This window comes from Lycium barbarum, chromosome 5 (genome assembly GCF_019175385.1).
Source record: "Lycium barbarum isolate Lr01 chromosome 5, ASM1917538v2, whole genome shotgun sequence".
Classification (NCBI taxonomy): Eukaryota; Viridiplantae; Streptophyta; class Magnoliopsida; order Solanales; family Solanaceae; genus Lycium; species Lycium barbarum.
The window spans coordinates 77,295,441-77,318,583 of NC_083341.1; the positions used below are offsets into that span (position 1 = coordinate 77,295,441).

The window sequence follows — 23,143 nt, forward strand, 5'->3', positions numbered from 1 at the left end:
TATTTACTATCCTAGTAATTAAACAATCTAAGTAATTAGGAGTCCTTTCGTTGGTGGGATAGGATAGACCCATGAATTGCATATCTCATGAAATTATTTTATTTCACCTTGTATGTGAAATAACTTATTCAATAATTTTGGTACACATTAACAAATACATAAGAAAATAATCTCATGAGATACCAGAAAATTATCCTCTATACCACGATCAAACATTGAGAAAAAAAGGAGGAAAAGAAAAGAAAAGAAAAGAAAAGAAAGGAAAGAAGAGGATTTTGCATAAGAGTTGAAAACATTAATGAGCGACACATTGGTTGGTGGGCGATACCATCCAACCGTTAGAAGCAGGAAGACTCCTCTTTTACCACTACCCCCCAAATTAAACCAAAAGCGGAAGTTAAATCTCTTCAAATTTTCCCTGATTTTCTTTCCTTGGTAGATCTCTCTCTTTCATATATACACATGGGTTTAACTCTATAAATAAAAAAGATATGTTGGGGGTTGGACTGAAGGAAGAGGAGATGAATTGGGGAAATTCCTTTTAGTTGTTTATGTATTAGGGTTTTAGATAGATATGGCTACTACAGAAGCTTTATCTGTGATTCCTGCTTCTGTTCTGCGTAATCTCTCTGATAAGTTGTACGAGAAGCGCAAAAATGCCGCACTTGAGGTACCCCTTTTTTGTTTTTACAAGAGAAGATTATTGATTGGATCGACAAGGTGACATTGTTTGTATTTGTTTGTTTGTGTAGTTGGAAGGCATAGTGAAGCAATTGACAGTAGCGGGTGATCATGACAAGATCACTGCAGTCATCAATTTGTTGACCCACGAGTATACATATTCCCCTCAGGCTAATCACCGCAAAGTCAGCTTCTTCTTTCTTTGTTTTTTTAATTCTAGTTTTGGGTGAAGAGTCTATTTTGACTTTTAAATATTGGTTTTAGGGAGGGTTGATAGGATTGGCTGCTGTAACTGTTGGTTTGACTTCAGAAGCAGCTCAACATCTTGAGGTTAGTAATAGGAACCTATGAGGTTACTCCTTCCTCTATCTACTCTTAAAAATTATTCATTCATTTGACAACTATGGTGTCTGCGTCAGCTTGCTACCATGTAATTCTGTCCAACAAGATGGAAATAACTCACGTCGTATGTATTTCCTTGGTTGGGATTTGAATTAGGGTCTCACATTCCAGCTTCATTGACCACTTTGTGTTTTGTGATTCCTATAGTCATTGGATGTGAATACTTTTTAGCTTCTTAACTAATGTAGAAGACTGATCAGTATGAAGAAGAATATGCATGTGGATTTGGTATTTATATGAAATATCTATCTGCCATTTTGAACCCAAGCATAATAAAGATTGTGTGTCGAAAAGGAGAAAGAGGTCAAAATGTAGAAAGGGACACAAAAAGAAGTTACAATAAAAATGACATGACGGAAATAAGGAATTCTTGATTAAAGATTGACCTGGTTAAAGACTTTGGTGCATCATTTAACCTAGTTAAAAGTAGCTGTTTCAACTAAAATATCACTATTTTTTGCTCCAAATTATCTCCAGAATGGTAAAATCTACAACTGAAGACGGTGAAAAAAAATTGCATCAATTCCTGATTCTACAGGAAACATTGTTTTAACAGTTTTTGTTAGTTTTTTTTTTTTTTGATAACCTTGGTGTCCGGACAAGCTTGCGTGTGCCTCGACTAGTTCCACGAATACCTGCTACCTCTCACCAGGAACAGGTCCTAGGTAACTCTGCTCACCGAGGTTAGGACAGATGGGAAAAAAATCACCTAGTGAATTTGTCTCTGCCGGAATTTGAATCTGAGACCTTATGGTTCTCAACTCACTTCATTGACCACTAGGCCACACCCTTGGGTGCTCAGTTTGTGCTAGCTTTTGATGATTATATGTTAGCTCTAAGTTTCTGGTGGTATGTAAGAAGCAAAATGAATGTGTTGGTTGGTTGATATTGTTGGCGTGATTACAAAACATGAAATATTTGCTTCGTGGAGTGTAAAGAATTCTAGTGCTTAGCAAATAGATATAGCTCAGGCGTTGTGCAGACTTTTATGGAGATATTGCTTAAGGAACTTTCTTCCTTCCCCTTTTAGATATTTAACTTTTATGCATGGAGTTTTCTTCTTATATATTTAGTATTACAACGTTTTTTGGTGCTTACTTGGCTTACAAACAGTACTACAAAGATATTGCTCGGAGGTCTTTTTTCCGGAGACATTTTTGGGGTTATGACATAATGACATGTAAGGAGAGATATTTGACTCACGACCCATGCCTTGTCTTCAAATTTGGATATTCAACAACAACAACAACCCAGTGAAATCCCACATCTTGGGGTCTGGGGAGGGTATAATGTACGCAGACCTTACTCCTACCAAGGTAGGATGGCTGTTTCCGAGAGACCCTCGGCTCAATAGAAGCATAAAAAGGGGGGTCAGATAAGGTTAAAAGATTTAAAACGATATTGCAATGAAATAATGCAAGCGACACAGTAAAACAGGATAATCAAGGAATTCAAAGCGATATGGAAAGGCAAATCACGAAAGCGGCACAGATAAAATAGAGTAATCAAAGTACAGAAAGTAGCAAATAATAACATAAATCAAAGCACAAGAAATTATAATGCGCTAATGCGCCTACTAATGAGGAAAGATAACGAGACTTATATACTAGCCTTCTACCCTAATGTGGGTCCTCCACACCTTCCTATCTAAGGTCATGTCCTCGGTAAGCTGTAACTGCTTCATGTCCTGTCTAATCACCTCTCCCCAATATTTCTTTGGCCTACCCCTACCTCTTTTGAAACCATCCATGGCTAACCTCACCCAAATTTGGATATTCAACATTAATATTATATTTCTAATTTTGGGTTATTCGCATTGACATTATGTAGATCTTTCTGTCATCTTTCTAAATTTGCAATTTTGAATTTTATCCCATGAATGTACTGGATTAATGATACGTCATACCCCCTCTATAAGGGGGTGATATGAGAAAGGTAAAAAGTCCTAAAGAAGGGAGTTCTGAGAATACAATACCATTAGCAATAAATGCTTAAAAATAGGGCAACCCGGTGGACGAAGCATCCTGCATTCACGCAGGGTCGGGGAAAAGGCTGCACCCCGGGTGTGTGTGATGCAGGCAATCTATTCTGATACAAGATTCCATTGCTCAAACTTGTGAGCTATCACACCCAGAGACAACTCTACCATTGTTCCAAGGCTCCCTCTCATTAGCAATAAATGCTCAAACCCTCAATAATTTGGATTAGGTGTGGTGTTTTGTGGATTAGTAGAACAAACAACTGATGCAAGCCTGCTCCTTTTCCTTGTTTATCTAATGGTATTACTATTATCAAGTTTTATAAACTGCACATGTGCACATGTTTATGTGAATTCAGAGAAGAAATTAACTTAGCTGGGACATTTTAAGATTGTGTTTTGATTTTATCTACTCTTGATTATGCTTGCCAAGATAGCTTATCTTGATTGATCTTAACCATATGAGTCATTAAAAAGTTGATTATTTTTGAGCTTACTTTGCCAATTAAAAAAAAGTAACTCATGCTAACAAGTTTAGAGAACATTCTACCCGGAAGACCTGAACTAATTAAAGTATGGAACTCATAACGTCCTTTCACTTCCTTCGAAATTTCCAGAGCTAACCTATTCCCTTAAAATATTTGTAGAAAAAGCTCGACTAAGGTAAATTTTCCTCACAGCTTGATGATATACCAGACTTCCAACTTTCACCAATCATTTGTCTCCATTTTGTACGTTATAATCTCACATACTAGTTAGAGCACATCTAAAGGCGCTTCTTGATTTTTGTCCTTTTTATACTTTTCCATTGACCTTATACATTTTCATCCTTCTTTGTTGAACTTTTCTTCATTTATAATTTTGTCTTACTAAAAAATGTACATATGAACATACTATCCTTTATGAGAGTCTCAACTTTCAATACTATTCAGTAATCAAAGATGGATAGAAAGGCCATTACTAATGCATTAGTACGATGATATGACTTTGTAACTTGACTATTGAGTCTACCTTTCTGCTGACTAAAACATACAAAAAAAGAATGTTCAGTTGGACTGCATGCAAAGTTGAAAGTTGACTTTTAAAGATTGTTGGCCTTTTTAGTGGAAGAAAACATGAAGTGAGTTGAGAACTATAGGGTCTCAGGTTCAAACCTAGCTGAGGCAAAAACACTAGGTGATTACTTCCCATCTGTCGAAGCCTTGGTGGATAGAGTTACTTGTGCTGGTGGTGGGAAGTAGCAGGTACTCTGTGGAACTAGTTGTAGTGTGGGCAAGCTGGCCCCGACACCACGGTTATCAAAAAAATGTCGAGTTTGCTTTGCTAAGAAGCTTTAGTGAGAAATGTTGAGAAAGGGCTGTGCAAGCCAAATATTATTTGTGGTCAGTATTCAAGTTATGCTGCGGCTTCAACACGCTTGGTACCAGAGTAAAATTTAGCTTCATTTCCTTAATTATAAGTCATTGAAGGGGCAACAAAGTAAGCATTTGGGGCAATGATTTAGAAGAGAGGTGGTGTGTGGTAATTAATCTCTCAATTGGGACAGTTGAGCATATCCCATTATGATTTGCGTTTGTGTTGTCTTGCTCCTCAAAGTGAAGGATTTTGTAAGGATATGGGCTTGCAGTACCTTTAATGCTATTGTATAACATTGCCTTTTCTTTTTAGTTCATTTATTTCTGAACATTTAATCTTTTTATCTTCTAATATGTCCATTCTGTAGTCAGAGAGCTATTCTTTTGCGTCTTCTGCTGTAGACTAAGCTATTTCTCTGCCAAGAATCGAGAAAAAGCTTTGATTTTGGGCTTTATTTGTTCATAAACTACTTCCTGCACCATAAGAAAAGAAGGTTTAGAAAAGTTTATATTGTATGCCCTTTGGGTTTTATAATTTGAAGTTACTTTAGTCTCTGAATCTTCCTTTTTTAACATGATTATTATATTTGTTGTTGTGATTTGATTGTTCTGGAAAGGTTGGTAATTGTGTTACTGACGCTGTTAAGCTTTTTTGGATTATGCCTAGTATTCAACCATTTCCCTCTTGATATGCAATTTACACCCCGTCTCGATGTGATGTGCCAGCAAATTGTGCCACCGGTCTTAAATTCCTTCTCGGACCAGGATAGCAGAGTTCGTTATTATGCCTGTGAAGCTCTGTATAATATAGCAAAGGTGAGATAGATAAAGGAACTTGTACTCAGCAATTTTTTTTTTTCTGACTTCAACTGCGCTACCTTTGTAGGTCGTAAGAGGAGATTTCATTGTGTTCTTCAACCAGATCTTTGATGCGTTATGTAAGCTTTCAGCAGACTCAGATGCTAATGTGCAAAGTGCTGCTCATCTCTTAGATAGGCTTGTGAAGGTAAAACTAGTAGTTCTTCCTGTCATTGGTTGTTGTACCGCTTGATATTGCATGACTACAGAGTGAAGGGTTAGTTGAAAGACTAGAAATGAAATACATCTAAGGATAGAGAAATTGACGTCTAACATCAACATGGGATTGAGGGTGTTTGTTGATCAAAGATGAGGCCTGAAATGTTTCTGGTTCTTAAGAATAGTATAGTTAATTATGGGTAGATAACTTGGCTTCTTTCTTTTCTCTCATTTTACTTATTCTTAGTTATTGTCATTCCCATGCATTGTCCATGCGACGGACTGGGCATTTGGTGACATGGGAGTGCCGGTCTTTTCTCTCCAAAAGTGATAATCTGTTTCTGTCGAAAGATGTGCACAAGTTTGATATCTTTGCTGACCGTAAATTATTAATCGTTTTGCAACTTTTGTGGGATGCAGGACATTGTCACAGAGAGTGATCAATTCAGGTGAGCCGTTATACTACCAATATCTTCAAACTAGAATGAATTTACTTTTGTCTGATTGATGAGTTTTTATATCAATAGCATTGAATGGATTATTTAATTTCCTATGCAGCATTGAAGAATTTATTCCATTGTTGAGAGAAAGGATGAATGTCCTCAATCCTTATGTTCGCCAATTTCTCGTTGGGTGGATCACAGTTTTAGACAGTGTTCCAGATATAGATATGCTCGGTTTTCTTCCTGATTTTCTTGATGGTTAGTGCCTGTATATCGTGTAAAGAGCCCTGTGCGATTCAATGCTTCATTTTTGCAAATCAATGTGGTCTTACTTTGATTGATCTACTGCAGGATTATTTAATATGCTGAGTGATAATAGCCATGAAATAAGACAACAGGCTGATTCTGCACTCTCTGAGTTTTTACAAGAGATTAAGAATTCTCCAGTAAGATTACTGCCCCACGTGGATTGTTAAACTTTTGAATGACTGGTCAGATGAAAAAAAAAAAAAAAAGAATCACACAACTTGCAGTTCTTTATTATAATAATGGCCTAGTTCAGACTTAGAGTGATGATGATGCAAAGAATGTCTACTCTCAAGTGTAGCTTGTGGTTATCAGTATTTTTTTAGTATTTGTATTTCGCTTTTGATTTATACACGGTAGAGGTATCTTTTCCTATGGTTTTGTATCTCCATCCTTTGCAAGTAAGATTTCAACTTTTTTTTTTTTTAAATTACAAATGAAAAATACAAAAAAAAAAAAAAAAAGCCTCCCCTTCGTATTTTTTTTTTTAAAATTACAAATGAAAAATACGAAGGGGAGCCTTGGCGTAACAGGTAAAGTTGCCTCCATGTGACCAGGAGGTCACGGGTTCGAGCCGTGGAAACAGCCTCTTGCAGAAATGCAAGGTAAGGCTGCGTACAATAGACCCTTGTGGTCCGGCCCTTCCCCGGACCCTGCGCATAGCGGGAGCTTAGTGCACCGGGCTGCCCTTACAAATGAAAAATACAAATAATTTTTTTTTTTGAGTATCATAGATATTTTGATGAAAAGCAAATTGTTGTATCTTTTTTTTCTGGATTAAGCTTTAACTTTGAAGTAGTACTGCTTTGCAGTCTGTAGATTATGGTCGCATGGCAGAAATACTGGTACAACGGGCAGGCTCGCAGGATGAATTTACTCGGTTGACTGCTATAACTTGGGTAAGGACCTCGACATGCATGATTCATGCACCTTGTCATTGTTAGGTTCATTTTCTATTCGGATGAGTTTGGTTCTTCCCCTAGCTGGGCTTTCTTTGGTGTAAAATAGTTAATAGTTAGCTACTTACATCCATTTGTCATATCAGTTTTAATACTGCTTTGCTCTGCAGATAAATGAGTTTGTGAAACTTGGTGGAGATCAGCTTGTGCCTTATTACGCTGACATTCTGGGAGCCATTTTGCCCTGTATATCTGATAAGGAAGAGAAAATAAGAGTTGTAAGCATACTGCCTTATTTTTGTAGTAGTTTACTTTATTCCCTACTCAGGCCATCTTTTCTTTTTGATGTTTGTGCTTGTTATTCCTTCTGTTTCTTCTTTTTGCACTTTTATCTTATTATCTACTTGTTCCAATCAGGTTGCTCGTGAAACGAATGAAGAACTTCGAGGAATTGAGGCTGATCCAGCCGAGGGTTTTGATGTAGGAGCAATCTTCTCCATTGCTAGGAGGTATGAAGTTAAAAGGGAATTATATAATTTTCGATATTTTGAAATAGTTTTCCCTTGATGTTGCATTATCTGTCAGAAATCAAAGTAGTTGTATGAAAGTGGCTTTCGTAATGTATGTTATTTCTTATAAACTTTGTTGTATCTGTTTATCAGGCAGCTGTCCAGTGAATGGGAGGCAACACGTATTGAAGCATTGCATTGGGTGTCAACCCTGTTAAATAGACATCGCTCCGAGGTAAAACCGCAAATTTCAATTTTATGGACCATTTCTTTTTTTCTTGTTGCATGATGAGTAAGCTCTGTCATGGTTATGTAAGTTGAAATTTTGCTTAATTTCTACTATTTACACTATGTTATCAAAGTGGATACTAGTTCATTGTTCGGTGAGATATCTAATGTGAGTAATAGGAATTTCAAAGACTTTCTACTAGAAAGCTGCTTTACTGATATCTGAAACTTACATTTCTTTCTTTTCTTTCATAACTTTAACTTCTTCCATTGCTGGAATATATTCAATTTGTTTAGTATGGGCCATTCTTTTATGCTCAGTAGGAGAAAAGCCTCAATACTTTGTCTTGCTTGTTCTCTCTTTCTTTCTTCTAGGAGGATGGAGTGCAAAAGAGAGTGGAACACTACATTGTTTAGTCTTCTTTTACAATTTAATTGTTAGATAAAATTGTTGCTTTTCTGATCATGTTAAGCAAAAATATTTTCCATGTTTGTTTCGATTTTCAGAAGTAATATAATGTATGTTGTGTGGGAACATTCTCTGATTTGCAAAGACCTTGTTTTGTCAGTCGATCAATAATTCCTTTCATTCGCATTCGCTTACATTTCTGTGGTTCCTGAACGTTATCAGTGTAGGTGTTCATTCTTCTTATTTTTGAAACAGGTCTTAGTTTTTCTTAATGATGTCCTTGATACTCTTCTAAAGGCGCTATCTGACCCTTCCGACGAGGTACTTCCTGCTGCTTTGCTCTGCTTAAGAGATGATGTAGTTTGCCTAGATGATGTCACTAGATTCACATTTATGATCAACTCAAGTTTAATTTCACAGTACTTTTGTGATGGACCTGGCCGTGACAACCTTGTGTTTCTTTGCTGAATTTCTTGTCCCTAGGTTGGCTTTTGAAGCTTGACTTTTAGCTGTATATTGGTTTGGTACCCTAATCTAATTTATTTTCAAAACTTGGTATTATAAGTGGTTCCTTTCCTTTTTCTCTTTTGATATTTTTTCTTGACCCTTCGTGATATCAGTGTTATACATGACAGCCAATTAGTTTTTTCTAGATTGTCTCTACCCCTCATATTTTATGAAATTGTAAAACACCAGCATCATTTGGTATTGCTTCAAGGCTTGTAAATATTTTCTGTTTTGTGTGATAAACCAAAAAGCCTGCTGATTGTCTTCTTACACTTCAGCTTTTCTACTTTGTGAAGTTTGGCTGTTATTTCTTAGTTTATTGCTATGAATATTCCTAGCAAGTCGAATTCATTCTTGATCTGGTTAATCTTCCTAGTTTTAAGTTTAGTGAACTACATACTCCGTTAAATGCCCATCTCTCATATTTCATCTTGATCCAGATTAACCCCTACTTTTAAAGAAAGTAAAAGATAGAGACCATTGTGTTACTGGTTCTGATCTATGGTCAACCTCCTTAAGTGGGAAGGGTTTTTAATTTGGAAGGGAGTGGGGAGGTGAGGGTGGGTTTTTTGGTTATGATTGATACTGCTGGGAAATTTTAAGTGCTTAAATGATAACGATAACATGCTTGAATGAATCTTCACATCCACTAATTTTGAGGTTGCAAGTGTATAGGGAGTTTCCCGCTAATATGTTGAGAGTGTTAATTCTCTTTCAGGTAGTACTTTTGGTGCTCGAGGTGCATGCATGTATAGCTAAAGACCCTCAGCACTTCCGCCAGCTTGTTGTGTTCCTGGTTCACAACTTTCAGCTTGATCACTCACTCCTGGAAAAGTAATTTTTTTTTGTTCGTTTTTGGGGTGCGATATTTGTATCTTTTCATTGTTTCCTAAGTGTGTTGAGATCCTTTTCTGTTGATATCTTACCTTCTAATCTCCTCTCAGACGTGGAGCTTTGATAATTCGTCGGCTGTGTGTCCTTCTAGATGCTGAAAGAATTTATCGTGAACTGTCTACCATACTTGAAGGGGAATCAGATTTGGATTTTGCATCTATTATGGTTCAGGTCATACTTCTGACACATTATTTAGCAAGAGACTCTTGATTCTACAAAACGGGGCGTAATAATTAGTGACAGTTATTATGGTTAAGTATAATTTATTGGAGAAACTTATCCAAAAAAACATATTAGAGAAACTTAGAATTATGCAGCTCTCATCGGGTCGGCTGAGCATCTGCTTATTTCTATTTCAGGCCTTAAACTTGATTTTGCTTACTGCTTCTGAGTTGTCTGACCTTCGAGATCTTCTTAAACAATCGCTGGTCAATGCTGATGGGAAGAGCTTATTCCTTTCCTTGTATGCATCATGGTGCCATTCTCCAATGGCAATAATTAGCCTCTGCCTATTAGCTCAGGTAATCAAGGAATTTCACTTGTCTCTCTCAAGTCTTCACATCTCTTTCTCTTTTTTGAACTGAACAAATCTTGGTCCTATTAGCTCAGGTAAGCTAGATCTTTCACTTGTCTTTCTCAAGTCTTCACATCCCTTTCTCTTTTTTGAACTGAACAAAACTTGGTCCTTGTTTGTCTTTGGAATTGCCTACAGGCATATCAACATGCAAGTTCTGTTATCCATCTGTTGGTTGAGGAAGACATCAATGTGAAGTTCTTAGTCCAACTGGATAAGTTGATCCACCTTCTGGAGACTCCGACCTTTGCTTACCTTAGGCTGCAGGTATTTCGGGTTGGTCCTTTTATCAAGTTTTGTTAATCCTTGAAATAGAGTTGCCTTTTTTTAATTTTTGATAAGGTAGATACTGTTATTAATATTGGGTAAAGCTTCCATATACAAGAGGTATACCAAAAAGTAGAGAATTACTTAAAAAAACATGATTATCTGCGGAAGATACAGAGTCATCTATACAAATAGGTATCTAAAGGGTGCACCAAAAAGCAATTAAGGACAATAGGTTATTCCACGAATGCACAAAATCGTTTTCAATTCCCTCCAATGCTCTCCCTCCATATGTCCCACGTAAGAGCTAGTGGTTCAATCTCCCATGCCTTTTGTCTTCTTATCCTACTTCTACCAGCCCAGCTATGCAACGCGTCTGACAGTATGGAAACAGTTCAAGACCACCCTCCTGTTGCCACCTTACCATGAATGAACCAAAGATGATCAATTTCTTCACCCGAGCATTTACACATAGAACACCAACATAAGTAATATTTCTCTTCCTCAAATTCTCAGCTGTCAGAATCGCTCCCCTCACTGCCAACCAAGCAAAAAAAAAAAAAAAAAAAGAACTCTTTTCGGGGCGCCCTGGGAATCCAAACCGATAGGTGTAGAAGATGTGTCTCCTCTCTTACCTCCAAGAATCCTGAGTAGATATGGTCTGCTTGTATTGCAACTTCAGCAAACTTTGGAATTCGCCCATCTCCCACTCTTGTATGTTTGTTCGTTGTGCTTTTGGCAGAAGCATGCTTTTTTTTTTTTTTTTTGTGAACTTAGAAATATTACTGTTGAAGAAGGGAGTGTTTCCTTCTCTTTAAGTGACCAGCTATTTCAGCTAAAAGAAATGAGATGTCAATGATGAAAACTGCTGAATGAAGCAACAAGATAACCTTTCTTTTCGTTGCTTTTTAGAATTCAGTTGCATTGTGTTTATTTTTGATTCCTAGATCCTTTGTTAATAAAATTCATATGGTTGCATCAAGATCTTTTCCAAGCTCTACAAGCACATTTCTTTGGTTCTGATGTGTTTGGTAGAGCATGCCAAAGGGACCAAAAAGCTTCTGTGGTCTATATTACGCAAGTAAACTAGGACAGGAAACAACTTGGAATAAATAAAATTATGTTACTATCGACTTATCTTCTTCACTAAACAATCTTATACCAACATATCTTGCTACAAAAAGGCTGATAGGGGGTGTCACACCCCAATGGTAGACAAGTGCATCACCTGATGCCTTAAACCTGTCATCGAGCGAACCCTAACATTTATACCCATAAACATAAACATGTAATCATGATAAGTGAAGTTCATCAATTTTAAGACTGAAATCATATGGCACATTGGCCTAATCGTGAATGCGGAACCAACCATGAAGTGTAGCATCAAAGGTTTCCAAACATAAAGTTATTACATAACCATAATAATGTCGTAAAGACCCATGTACATGTCTAGACTAAGCACAAGGACATCTCCCGGCTATGCAAAAGAATAAGGTATAAGGATTTGCACCCACTGGCAAAAGCTGAGGAGGGCGGAATCAGCAGTGGTCCTGATTTTGCTCCAGATTCCAAATGGACGGTCCTATGTGTGTATAAATGAAGTGCATGTGGACCTATTTTGAGTTATGCCTTCTTTATTCCATGGTATCAGTTGAATTAACTCATACTTAGTTTTGTGTGGTTGGATGTACTGATTGTGCTCAACTTATTGATTGCATCAAAACATATCCTGATTTAGTTATTTACTGTTTTCTTGCAGCTTCTTGAACCTGGAAGATACATATGGTTGTTAAAAGCCTTATATGGTCTGCTGATGCTGCTTCCCCAGGTATGTTGTGAATTAATTCTCCAGACTTCGAGTTGAGGGTCTTTGCACTAAATATATTCTCATTGTTAGTATGATTTTAATGCTTTAAAAGACGTGTACAAGAGGTAGAGAACTTCTAGCAACAAAATTGGTTCTGCACAAGGAGATCGATCCAATCATCTCTGCTAGTATCTCATAGGTGCTCCTAAGGTGTACAATAACATTAAAGTTTCTCTGTACCAAGGTAGTTTATGCCTTTCAAAAGCTCGTGATTTCTTTCAGTCCAGATGAGTCACGAAAATGTGGGGGTTCATTTCCTTCCCGCCTTACTCCTTTTCCTCCTAAATGGGCAACTTTGCAGCATCATTCTGAACCTATCAATCAAGGTCCTATAATGATCCAGGCTGTACTTGATAGCGTGTGTTCCACCTGACAGTAAAGTAATAAATGGTTCACAATCCTTCCCTGCCCTTTTAAAAAGAATAGTGAGCTGAGATGAATTTTTTTCCCCGTAGTTTTATCGATGTAAGGCTGTATTTGTTTTTATTAAGATTAGGACGTCTAATGTTAATACACATCTGAATATTAAGATGTTGTATTAAGATTTGAATACTAAATATTTAGGACTGTTTGTTTTTTGAACATTGAGTGTGTATAAAACTTGTCTTTATTAAAAATTATTAAATACTCTCTCTGCTTCATTTTATGTGTCTTTGTTTGACTGGGCACTAAGTTTAAGAAAAGTAAGGAAGACTTTTGAATCTCGTGGTGTTAAACTAAAGATATGCGTAATGTACTAAAATGCCTTTAAATCACGTGGTCTTAAATATGGCATGTGAGATGGTGGAATTAAAAAGTTATGAAATATAAAAGTTGACATTCTATTTTAAATAGACTAAAAGAGAAAGTAAGATGCATAAATGGAATTGAAGTGAGTATATGTTAGGAACCCAGAAACTTTCCTAACCTTAATCTTTAGAATTCCAAACACAACACAGAAATAAGAGCAACACTTCAACTATTATTTACTTCCAACAAATAGAATAAGTTTCACAAATAGAGAAAGAACATCACTACATCTAACAACCAAGATACTTTGAGGAACCTTAACCTCCAAATCTGCCAGAGAAAATCCTATAGAAAAAACTGACCATCTTTCCCTCTTCTTAGTACAATATAACACATAATCACTGCCTAAACTACTAGGTAAATTGAGCCTTATTTTCACCCTTTTTCCTGCGGTTATAGACCCTAGTGACAGCAGGTCTAACAGTATATAATTCATATAAAGTACTAGTTAATTTAATACTATATCGATTAGATTTTTTTAAAAATTATATGGTGGTTGGTGGTGGCTAGGGCTGCTTATCGGGCAGATCGCGCTGATACTTACACTAAACGGTTCGGTTATCGGTTATCAGCTTTTAAATGTAGTCAACCATTAAGATATCGGCTGGTTCGGTATGGGGTTAGCAATTATCGGGCGGTGTATCGGCCAAATCTAAGAGAAACTGAAAATTTTAAAGTTGACTTTGCTTCTCAGGTTGAAAACGTTCTGGATCTCCATCTTAAAGTTTTCTTGATAACTTTAGAAGCTAACATTATAATAATACATTCACCAGTATTAACAATAAATAATGATCATTCAACTTCCACCTATGAATTCACCTACCTTCAGAAAAGAAAAATATACAAATGCCATGAATTAAAATACATATAAATGAGTTTCACGTATTTAATTTGCAAAATTACATAATAGAGGCAGCAAACTCAGCTACCAAAACACAAATTTAAATACTTTATCTGTAGTCTTGTGTTGCCATTTCAACATTAAATCTGAATGGGGCTTTAGCCTTTAACTTTAAGGTTTACAATAGATACTTTATATACCAGGGGTGAAAATGTAAATATGATAATTTTTAACTGGTTTAACGGTTTACAATAAGGAAATGGAGTAATTTGCCTCCGCATTATAAACCGTTACTGTAAAATTTTAATCTTCACCAACCGTTAATCCGATAACCTAATACCAATAAGCCAATTTTTCGGTTAGGCTATCGGTTACAGTTCAGTTTTGAACGACCCCTAGTGGTGGCGACGACAATGGCTAACGGTGGTAGTTGTGGGTGCCAACTGAGATGGTGGTGTTGGCTGATGGTGATGGTTGTAGGTATGTAGTAGCTAACGGGAATGGTGTGACTGACAGTAGTGGATAATGGTGGTAGTTTCAGCTGATGGTGGTGGCTGTGGGTATAATAACTAACGGTGAGGGTGTGGCTGAAAATAGTGGTTAACAATGCTGGTTGATGGTGGCAGTTGACGATATATAGTGGTGGTTGGTGGTAGTGATTGTTTGTTGTGGTAATAGTGTCATCAAAGCGAAAAGCACAAAAAAGCTTTAAGGGGTCTGTTGGGGCTTTAAGTGCAAAGCTCAAATAAAGCATGTGCTTTAATGAAGGAAGGTGCAAATGGAGAAAAAAATACAGATATGTACACGTCTATAAACATGAATTAAAATGTATATGGACAAAGAAATTGAAAGAACATTGCGATTGAGTGAAATATAAATTGTTTAGTGTCGCCTCTACAAGATTACATTTATTGACAAGTAAAAGTATGTCTTAGAGCCTTGATGCGATACTGAAGTGCCCACTAAGCATGGTTGTGCTTAATATGTTTTGTGCCTCGTTTCAGGGCTTAGGCGCGCCTTTGTCAACACTGTGTGTTAATGGTGGTGGTTGGTGGTGATGATTGTAAAAGGTGGCTAGTGTGATGAATGATTGATTGTGCTGATTGGCGGCAGTGGTGGTCGTGGCTGAGGATAGTTGTGGGTGGTGTAATTGATAATAGTGGTGGCAGCGGCGATTAGCGGTAGAAGTGGATGGAGAAGTGGTGAAATTCAATTTTCACAGAAATCCTTGAATGATAACATTTTAATAATTTTAAGAATTCGTTATAAATGGTGGTTGTGGAATTAAAAAAACAAACGAAATTAATGACAGAGATCTGAATGATTTAGATTTTGACGTAAAAAGTAAATGTACTTAGTGAATGAGATCTGAATGATTAAAATTCAGACCTTCATTAAGTGCAAACAAAGGAGGTCTAAACTAAGTGTGGCTTCCCGCGTAGCTAATCTCACTGAAAAGTATACATTTCTTGTGCTTTGGCGCTTTGCTAACCCAACTTGAGAGAGAAAATCATGGATGGCCTTCTCTGAAATGTATGGCAGAATGACTACTGTGTAATTGTTTTGCGTCTCCCAAAGTTGAGATGTTCTCTTATACACAACAGCTTGAGGAGGTAAGAAAATTGCTGGTAAGTAATGGTCAAAGGGACCTCTCCGCCCCATCTGTATCCATAAATCAACCTGGGTTCCATTCTCCGCCTTGAAGTTAATATGTCTGAAGAACTCCTATAATTTCATTATTCTTCTCCATAGGCTTCAGCCATATGACATGGCTAAGTACTCCGGCAATTCTCTTCGTGAACCCCATAGTTTGCTATGAAACACCTCCCATAATGCCTGATACTATGTGCAAACCTAAGTTGCTCGGACTCTTCACTTTCGGTGCTTCAACCGTGTTGGAATGATGTGGGTGTGGATCCGTACCGGATGTATATTGATTTTGGATGCTTTAACCAGAATCGATAGACAAATTCGAGACAGATACCATATTTCTGAAATCAAAACAAAAGCTAGGGTTAAATCATAATTTAGCCATGTCTATTTTTTTTTTAATCACTAAAAGATATGTGTTAAAAAGTCAACAACCATGAGGTGCTTTAAAGATGTTTAGAGGTCAACATCATTGTTGAATGTGCAAACTCAAGAAGCCTCCTGGTCTCTACATCATTTGCAATAGTCATGTTGCACCCAAAAAAAAAAAAAAAAGAGAGAGAGAGGAGATGCATATGTAATTATTATTAATTACAGATTCAAACTTACTCTCGAAAATTCGTGCATTTCTCTTCTTCCAAATAGTCCACCATAAACTAGGCTTATTTTTGTAAATCCACTCCCCGCACCCGTATCCATACCTGGACCCATATCCTCGAATCTTTAAATTCAGATCATGAAGGATTCAACCTCTAAATCCACTCCCGTATCGGACACCCGCACCCAAGTCCGAGCAACTTAGGTGCAAACCTCCAGATTCATTTTCTATGGGATCGTTAAATCCCCATTTCTCTTACTCCTTGAACCCAGCTCTTCTTGACCCTCATCACAATTCGCTTTCCTCCACTTTCAACTTCTGACAAAGATTGCAATGTTCTTCCTTTGAACCATGCAAGACACCCTAATGTTTTTTTGTTTTCAGAATTTTGAATCTTTTTGCCCGCCCTTTTGGAAACCTGAACATTGCTCAGTTCCTACCTGTTAAAGTTATCCCTGCTCCCTCTACCTACCCGAACTGCTTTCTCCTCTTTACCATCTTGCACTTTGGAATTTCATTCCAGAGGTACGACTTTCTGGCCAAATGGCAGCAGCATCACCTAATTGCTGCTATCTTTGCTGCCAACACACCGACTCATCATTTGGGTTCTTCAGTCTCTGACCGCTTCAATTGCCCATCATTTATTACCTTCTTCCTTCTTGTGCAGTACATAGGGATTTCTAACTTGCTAATGGCGCTGGACTTGGATTTTGGAACAATGGCCCCTATTGCTTCGTTGCCATCAAATAAGATTCTTGGTCGTCATTTGCTTCGTTGTCTACTCTGCTGGACTCTCTGACCTTGAAAATCAGTGGCAAGTTGTAGTTTTGTTTGCTCTGTTTTTTATAGCTGCTTCGAAACTTGGTTTGGGAGCAAGAAGACACTACAAATGGTCTTTTGATTAAATTTTGATGTGGCTCTAATTTAGGATTTATGGGCCAGCCCAGATGTAATTCCTTCAGAACCTTAATTGCTTTCTGGGCCTTGTGGAGCAAAATCCAGCATTGGCCTATTCTTCTTGTGGATCTATCTTTATCCGATATTTCCCCAGCGGCCTTAAATGCTTCTCTTGGGCTTTTTTTTTTTTTTTTTTTTTGAAAAAGGTAACAGTTAGTCTATATATCCACAGGTATACTACATCAAAATATGTAGTCCCCCTTTAAAAGTATTACATCTTATGCTTCTCTTGGGCTTTTCGTTGTGGCCTAACTGCAGAACCAAGACATTGCAATGACTTTAGGCACGTTTGTCTACCTTTTCAACTATGAGGTGTTCTTTTTGCCTCTTCCATACACTCCTTATATAACATTAGTTGTCTATGCTGGCTGGATATTGTCTTTCTTGGACTTCTAGTGAGCAAGAGATTCGATTTACGCCTCATTTGTTTGCACTTAATGAAGGTCTTAATCTTAATCATTCAGATCTCAATATTTAGTCTGTTTGTTTTTTAGTCCGACTCTTAATCATTCAGATCTTACCATTAAGTGAGTTTGTTACAACCACTGAATGGACATGAATAGATCTGAATGATTAAGATATTTAACAAAGTCTTAATATCATTAGCATATCTATCCAAGGATTTCAACAAAGATGGAAGTTCACTAATTCCATCCATCCACCGCTACCGCCACCGCCACCGCCCACCTTATCTACTACCACCACCACACCCACCATTCTCATCCTGTCAATCACTACAATCAGCTGTCACCACTATTAACCACCATTTAAAATCATCACCCCCCAATTACCATTACCACAACAACCACCAATCACTAACGACAATCATCACCATCAGTCACCACTATATATTGCCGACCACCACCATCACCTATCACTATCATCCACCACAACTTTCAGCTGCTACCACCAACTACCAACATCAATCATTACTGCCAGCCACCACTAGCTACTACCCATAAACACCACCATAATGCCAACACCATCCCCAATCGACCCTAGAACCTGCCAACACCATCCCCAATCGACACCTAGAACCTGCACCGCTAGCCATCATCACCACCAACCGTCATATGATGTACTAAAAATATTTTGTCGATATGTATTAGATTAATTTAGTATTTTATCAAAATTTATATTTATTAATTTTTAAATAAAAAGAAGTTTATGCATTCAGATGTTGGAAAAACAGTATTAATTATTTAGTATTCCGATATTAATACATTATCTTAATATTCAGATGTGTTTCAGATTTAGACGTCCTAGTCTTAAATCTTAATGAACACAAACAAGGCCCTAGTCTCTCGACTCCCTTGCAGCTTCCATTCGTGACTGATTTCTCCACATGGAGCAGGACCTATGTCTTGCCATCAGCCCATCAGCTATGTCCCTGTATTACAGGCTCCTATAGCCAGCTTACTACCATTACTGGTGAGTTCTGGCATTTCTTTGGGTTCTTAGTATCACAATTAGAAACAGAGAACATTAACTCTAAGTCTAATTTGATTCACATGACAGTCATCATGACATCACTGACTAGGCTGGCACCTTTGTTAGATGTCTTCAGTGACATCTCATAAGAATTCAAAACAGAGATCTTAGAATTCTTTGGGGCTTGGGTTGATTCACAGAATTGAACAAGTAGATTCTTGACTTCTGTTTGAGGTACTAGAAAATTAGTAATTCGGTCAGCTGTTATTTATTCTTATCCTTAGAATTACCGTCACTGCTTAATTTTGATGTTTAGTCATACAGACAACACTAACAAAGAGCTCATCTGAGTATTCATTTCTCCTGATCATCATCTTATTTACTCTTAAAAGAGGATGCTCCCTTCTGCTAATTTAAAACATATTTCAATCAACTGATGCAGCAAAGTGCAGCCTTTAAGATTCTCCGCACTCGTTTGAAAACTGTGCCTTCATACTCCTTCAAGGAAGAGTGCTTTAGGAGAAGTTCATCTGGGATTCCTTATTCTCAATTTAATTATGGGGAAGGAGGAGGGTCACAAATATTTGAGGAGGGAGACCTGAGTGACAATTCGCATGACATGCATAATGGGATAAACTTTGCCACAAAGCTGCAGCAGTTTCAGCAAATTCAGAAGCAACATCATGCGCATTCAAAGTCAGAGACTCAATCACGTTTTGTTTCTACTTCATCAACGAAGGTTTTCTTCTGCTATTGACTTGACTTCTTTACTGATACTTTTGTCTACTGATTTTACAGGTAGTATTTAACGAATATTAAGCTTTACTGGTAGTTTTTCAAGGGGAATTGAAATTTCTGAGATAACTGATTTTGCTCAAGTTAGAAGGATGAATAACTGACTAATTTGATATGGGACGGGAAGGGCCATAAAACAAGATAAATAGTTATGTGCTTGGATTGCTGCTATTAATTTTTTTTCATTGGTAGACTCTTATATGCATTTAATATTTCTCAAGTTTATATTGCGGTGTGAATTGAGTTGTTTCCTTCCTAAAATCTCTGTTTTAACCTCTTCTATTCAGGAGGTACAAATAGCAGGAGAATCAAAGCGATCAGACTTGAATAGGCCCCCTTCAAGATCATCCCGTAGAGGCTTGGGACAGTTGCAACTCTGACTATTTTCTTCTCCTCCTAATTGAGTTGATTATATGGGTGATCATAGTATTCTTATAAGTTGTAAATTATCCTAGTAGCTTGTTTGTCAAAAATTACGGAAGTGGGAAGAAGGGGGTATTAATTTTTGGCTTGGATGGTCCCTAGCAATGTCTTTTTTCTTTTCAAAGGATATTTAAGGGACATATTTTGTCCATATGGTTCTATTGTTTTTGTTGAATACCATATGGGCAAAACATGTAGGTCTGTAGGATATATGAACAGTTCGTTTTATTCATAAATCTTCTGTTACAGTGGTTTAAAAATAAAGATTCAATTTATTTGTCATGCTTTACAGAATATCTTGTATGTTTAATCCCTTTCTTGGGATTGACTTGTGTATTTGATTTGGGAAGCTCTCACTTTCATAGTGCAACTCTTGTTAGTTTGGTCTTTGGATCTGAGCTCGTTAATGCGTTTGGACAATATTTGAGTTGAAGTTTAAAAGAAGAGTAAACTTGGAAAATAGTTTGTGGAAAGTGAAGTATCTGGACATGAATTTTTCTCAATTTACTTTTTTGTTGTTTACTGGTGATTCCTGAGTGGCTCATCTTGATCATCACATCTACTGTTCTTCTCTCTCCCCCCCCCCCCCCCCCCTTGCTACCAATGCTAAGTTTGCAACCCCCCACCCCACCCCCTCCTTCCCTGGCAGCGAACCCCCCCTCAGGCACGCAACCCTCTCCCCTTCTTTCGCCGGCGGTGTATACGGCATTTTTCCGGCCAGATCTCCCTCTTTTCTCTCCTCCTCTCCTCTTTTCCTTTCTTTTCTTTTCTTTGCTTTTTGCCTTTTGCCCTTCTTGTTTCTGCACATGGAAACCCTCCGCCAATAGGTTTCCGGCCAAGTTAGCAGGTTCCGCGTGAACAGTATTTCCGGCGGTGAATGATAACTCCGGCAGTGAATAGGTTTTTTATGTTTAGTTGGTACCACTGGTGGCTCATATCAATTCTTGTGTCTTTTGACCTTGCTAAATCTTACCTGCTATACACATTCTTGACTCTTGACGTTACATTCTATGAGTACTCATGTCATCTCCTTCCTCACATTCTTCCTCACTACAAGTGTCTCTCAAAATAAAAGCTCTATGATTAGGGTATTCATTCACTTGCTCTATGACCGAAGCCATGACATTTAAAACATTGGATATGAGTTTTCGTACCTCCTTCTTTTGGAACAAACTTTGGAGGTTGTTTGTCAACTTGCTTCTCAACTTGAGCATTCTTCACAAAGGGCTTCTTGGTTTCTTGCATGGGGCCCTTATTCTTTTGCCAATTGGAGGAGGAAGCTCCTCGTTCTTTGTTATTGTTCCATGAACTCACATAGCCCCTTCACTTATTGATTTTGTCTTCCTTGAGACCCTCCTCTATTTCAATAGCCGCTTGAAGGGTTTCTTCAAAGCTCCCATAATTGTGGAGTCTCATTTGGGAGGCAATGTCACCATTTAACCCGGCTCGGAACCGAGTCATAGCATTCAACTTATCCTCTTCAAAGTCGATTCTCATCTGGACAATTTGGAACTCATCATAGTATTCGTCCACACCCTTTTTGTTTTTCCTTAAGGTACACCTTCTTGAGTTGTTCTTGCTTGTAGCGTTCAGTGACATACTTACGCCGCATGGCGTCCTTCAACTCATCCTAAGTAGGTGTGAAGTCCAACTATTCTTCTTGCTTTCACTTGAGTTTCCCACCATGTGAAGGCGTACCCTTCGAATTGAGCAACAGCTTAAGACGTCTTCTTCACCTCGGACATGTCATTTGTCAAGAAGATTCTATCACAATACATCACCCAATCAAGGAATGTATCGGGGTCACTTCCTCTTTTGAAGGTCAGAAGAGTAACTTTAATGGAATTTAGACTCGTGTTTCACCCTCCTCCATAACCATCGTTTCCATTCAAATCTCCATCGTCATCATAACCTCGATGGTCACGACCTTGGTACCCTTCACGAGCTTGGTACTCTCCTTGCCTACCCACGTGAGGGTTAGGACCATGCCTTCCACCCCTTCCTCGATAACCTCCTTGTGCTTGCTCTCGTGGCCTCCAACCTTGGTCACCATAACGTTCGTGCTCAAGTATAGCTTCCTCTATCTTTTCCTCATTTGGTTGGATGTTTGGATGGTTTTGGGGTGGCATTGGTGCATTTGGGTGTGGATCATTTAGGGGTGGGTCGTTTGGATGTGGGTCGTTTGGGATTTGATCTTGTGGGGGTGGGTTGTTTCGTTGGCCTATGGGAATGTTGTTTGGTGGGGTGAGAGTTGTGTTTTGAGGTGTGTTTTGGGAGTATTTTGAGGAGTGGGTTTATATAGATGATGGAAGGTGCCGGGTGACAACGTAAGTGAAGCGCTTCGGGTAGCTCCACTTGTGCCTCCTTGGTATTGCACTAGGGGCGAATAAGAGATCTCTCTACTACCTCGTTCAATTGCTTTCACCCTACATCCCAAGTTTTCCATTCGACCATCCATACTCCCTACTCTGTCGTTCAAGGCTTGCAAGGCCCTCATTACATCAACTAGTGTGAGTTCCCCGGTGGGAACTTATGTTTCATCCTCCGTAGCCATGGGACCTATTCAAGACACTCAACAAAACGAGCAAACACGTTAGTTAGATTAGTAAAATCAACTCACACTCGCCAAGTATGCGCACCTTTAATTGCCTCACAAAGTGCTTCCGCCAAAGATTGTGTGCTTGTTAATGTCGACTAGTCACAAGGGTTCAAATTCTACTCTTAGTCGGAATAAATTCTTGTTAGACTAAGAAAGATGGGCGACTCAATTCAATCTAACGGACTTGAACCAAGAAATTAACAACGAAGCAAAACGAAGAAAAGCACGAAAGAAATGCAGACAAGAACTGGCAAACACAAGTAGGAACAACTACTAGATGGCTACTAGTTGAGAGACACCAGAAAATGGAATGCTAAAATCGGGAAATAAATAAAATTTCAGGCCCGGGTAAGTGATAATTTGAAAATGCGGTCTTGAAGCCCCAATTGATCCAAGGTATCAATTTGAAGTAACGAAAATTTAAAAACTTCTATACTCTTTTTTTTTGTTCCTTACCTAAGAAATAAGGAGACAAACAACCAACCAAGGATCAAGGGAAATTTTTGGAAAAGAAGTGAAGGAATTGAATCAAATGTACCTTTTCGTTGTTGGAATTTATGGTTGAACTGGGTGTAGTTATACAGTCCGTAGATGTAGACCGTAAATGGGGAACAAAATCTATGAATTTGGACTTCAGATTTACGGTAGGAACTTCTTCAATTATACTGTCCGTATAAAATGTACGGTCCATATATGGTCAGCGTAAATCAGCAACAGTAGTGTA

The 23,143-nt window shown here is 38.0% G+C and overlaps 1 protein-coding gene across 8 annotated transcripts; it reads left to right on the top strand.

Annotated features, from left to right (window-relative positions):
* The first annotated feature begins 211 nt into the window (after nt 1–211).
* LOC132640972 (protein VAC14 homolog) lies at nt 212–20,114 on the top strand. Of its 8 annotated transcripts, none has more exons than XR_009582514.1 (21): nt 213–670; nt 753–866; nt 946–1,011; nt 5,143–5,232; nt 5,303–5,422; nt 5,854–5,882; nt 5,992–6,134; nt 6,228–6,322; nt 6,995–7,081; nt 7,252–7,359; nt 7,499–7,590; nt 7,744–7,825; nt 8,483–8,548; nt 9,453–9,568; nt 9,679–9,799; nt 9,988–10,149; nt 10,341–10,478; nt 12,229–12,297; nt 18,412–18,602; nt 18,690–18,836; nt 19,045–19,182. XR_009582514.1 is itself a non-coding variant. In XM_060357794.1 (20 exons), exons 1-20 carry the CDS (start codon nt 575–577, stop codon nt 19,775–19,777), a joined length of 2,184 nt encoding a protein of 727 aa, XP_060213777.1. In that variant the 5' UTR covers nt 218–574; the 3' UTR covers nt 19,778–20,114. The 8 variants fall into 8 exon arrangements, 6 of the variants coding, with proteins under 6 accessions (XP_060213779.1, XP_060213780.1, XP_060213781.1 ...); XR_009582515.1 differs by having other exon boundaries at nt 215–670; nt 10,341–10,469; XM_060357794.1 differs by lacking the exons at nt 18,412–18,602; nt 18,690–18,836 and adding an exon at nt 19,685–20,114 and having other exon boundaries at nt 218–670; nt 19,045–19,341.
* The last annotated feature ends 3,029 nt before the right edge of the window (nt 20,115–23,143 follow it).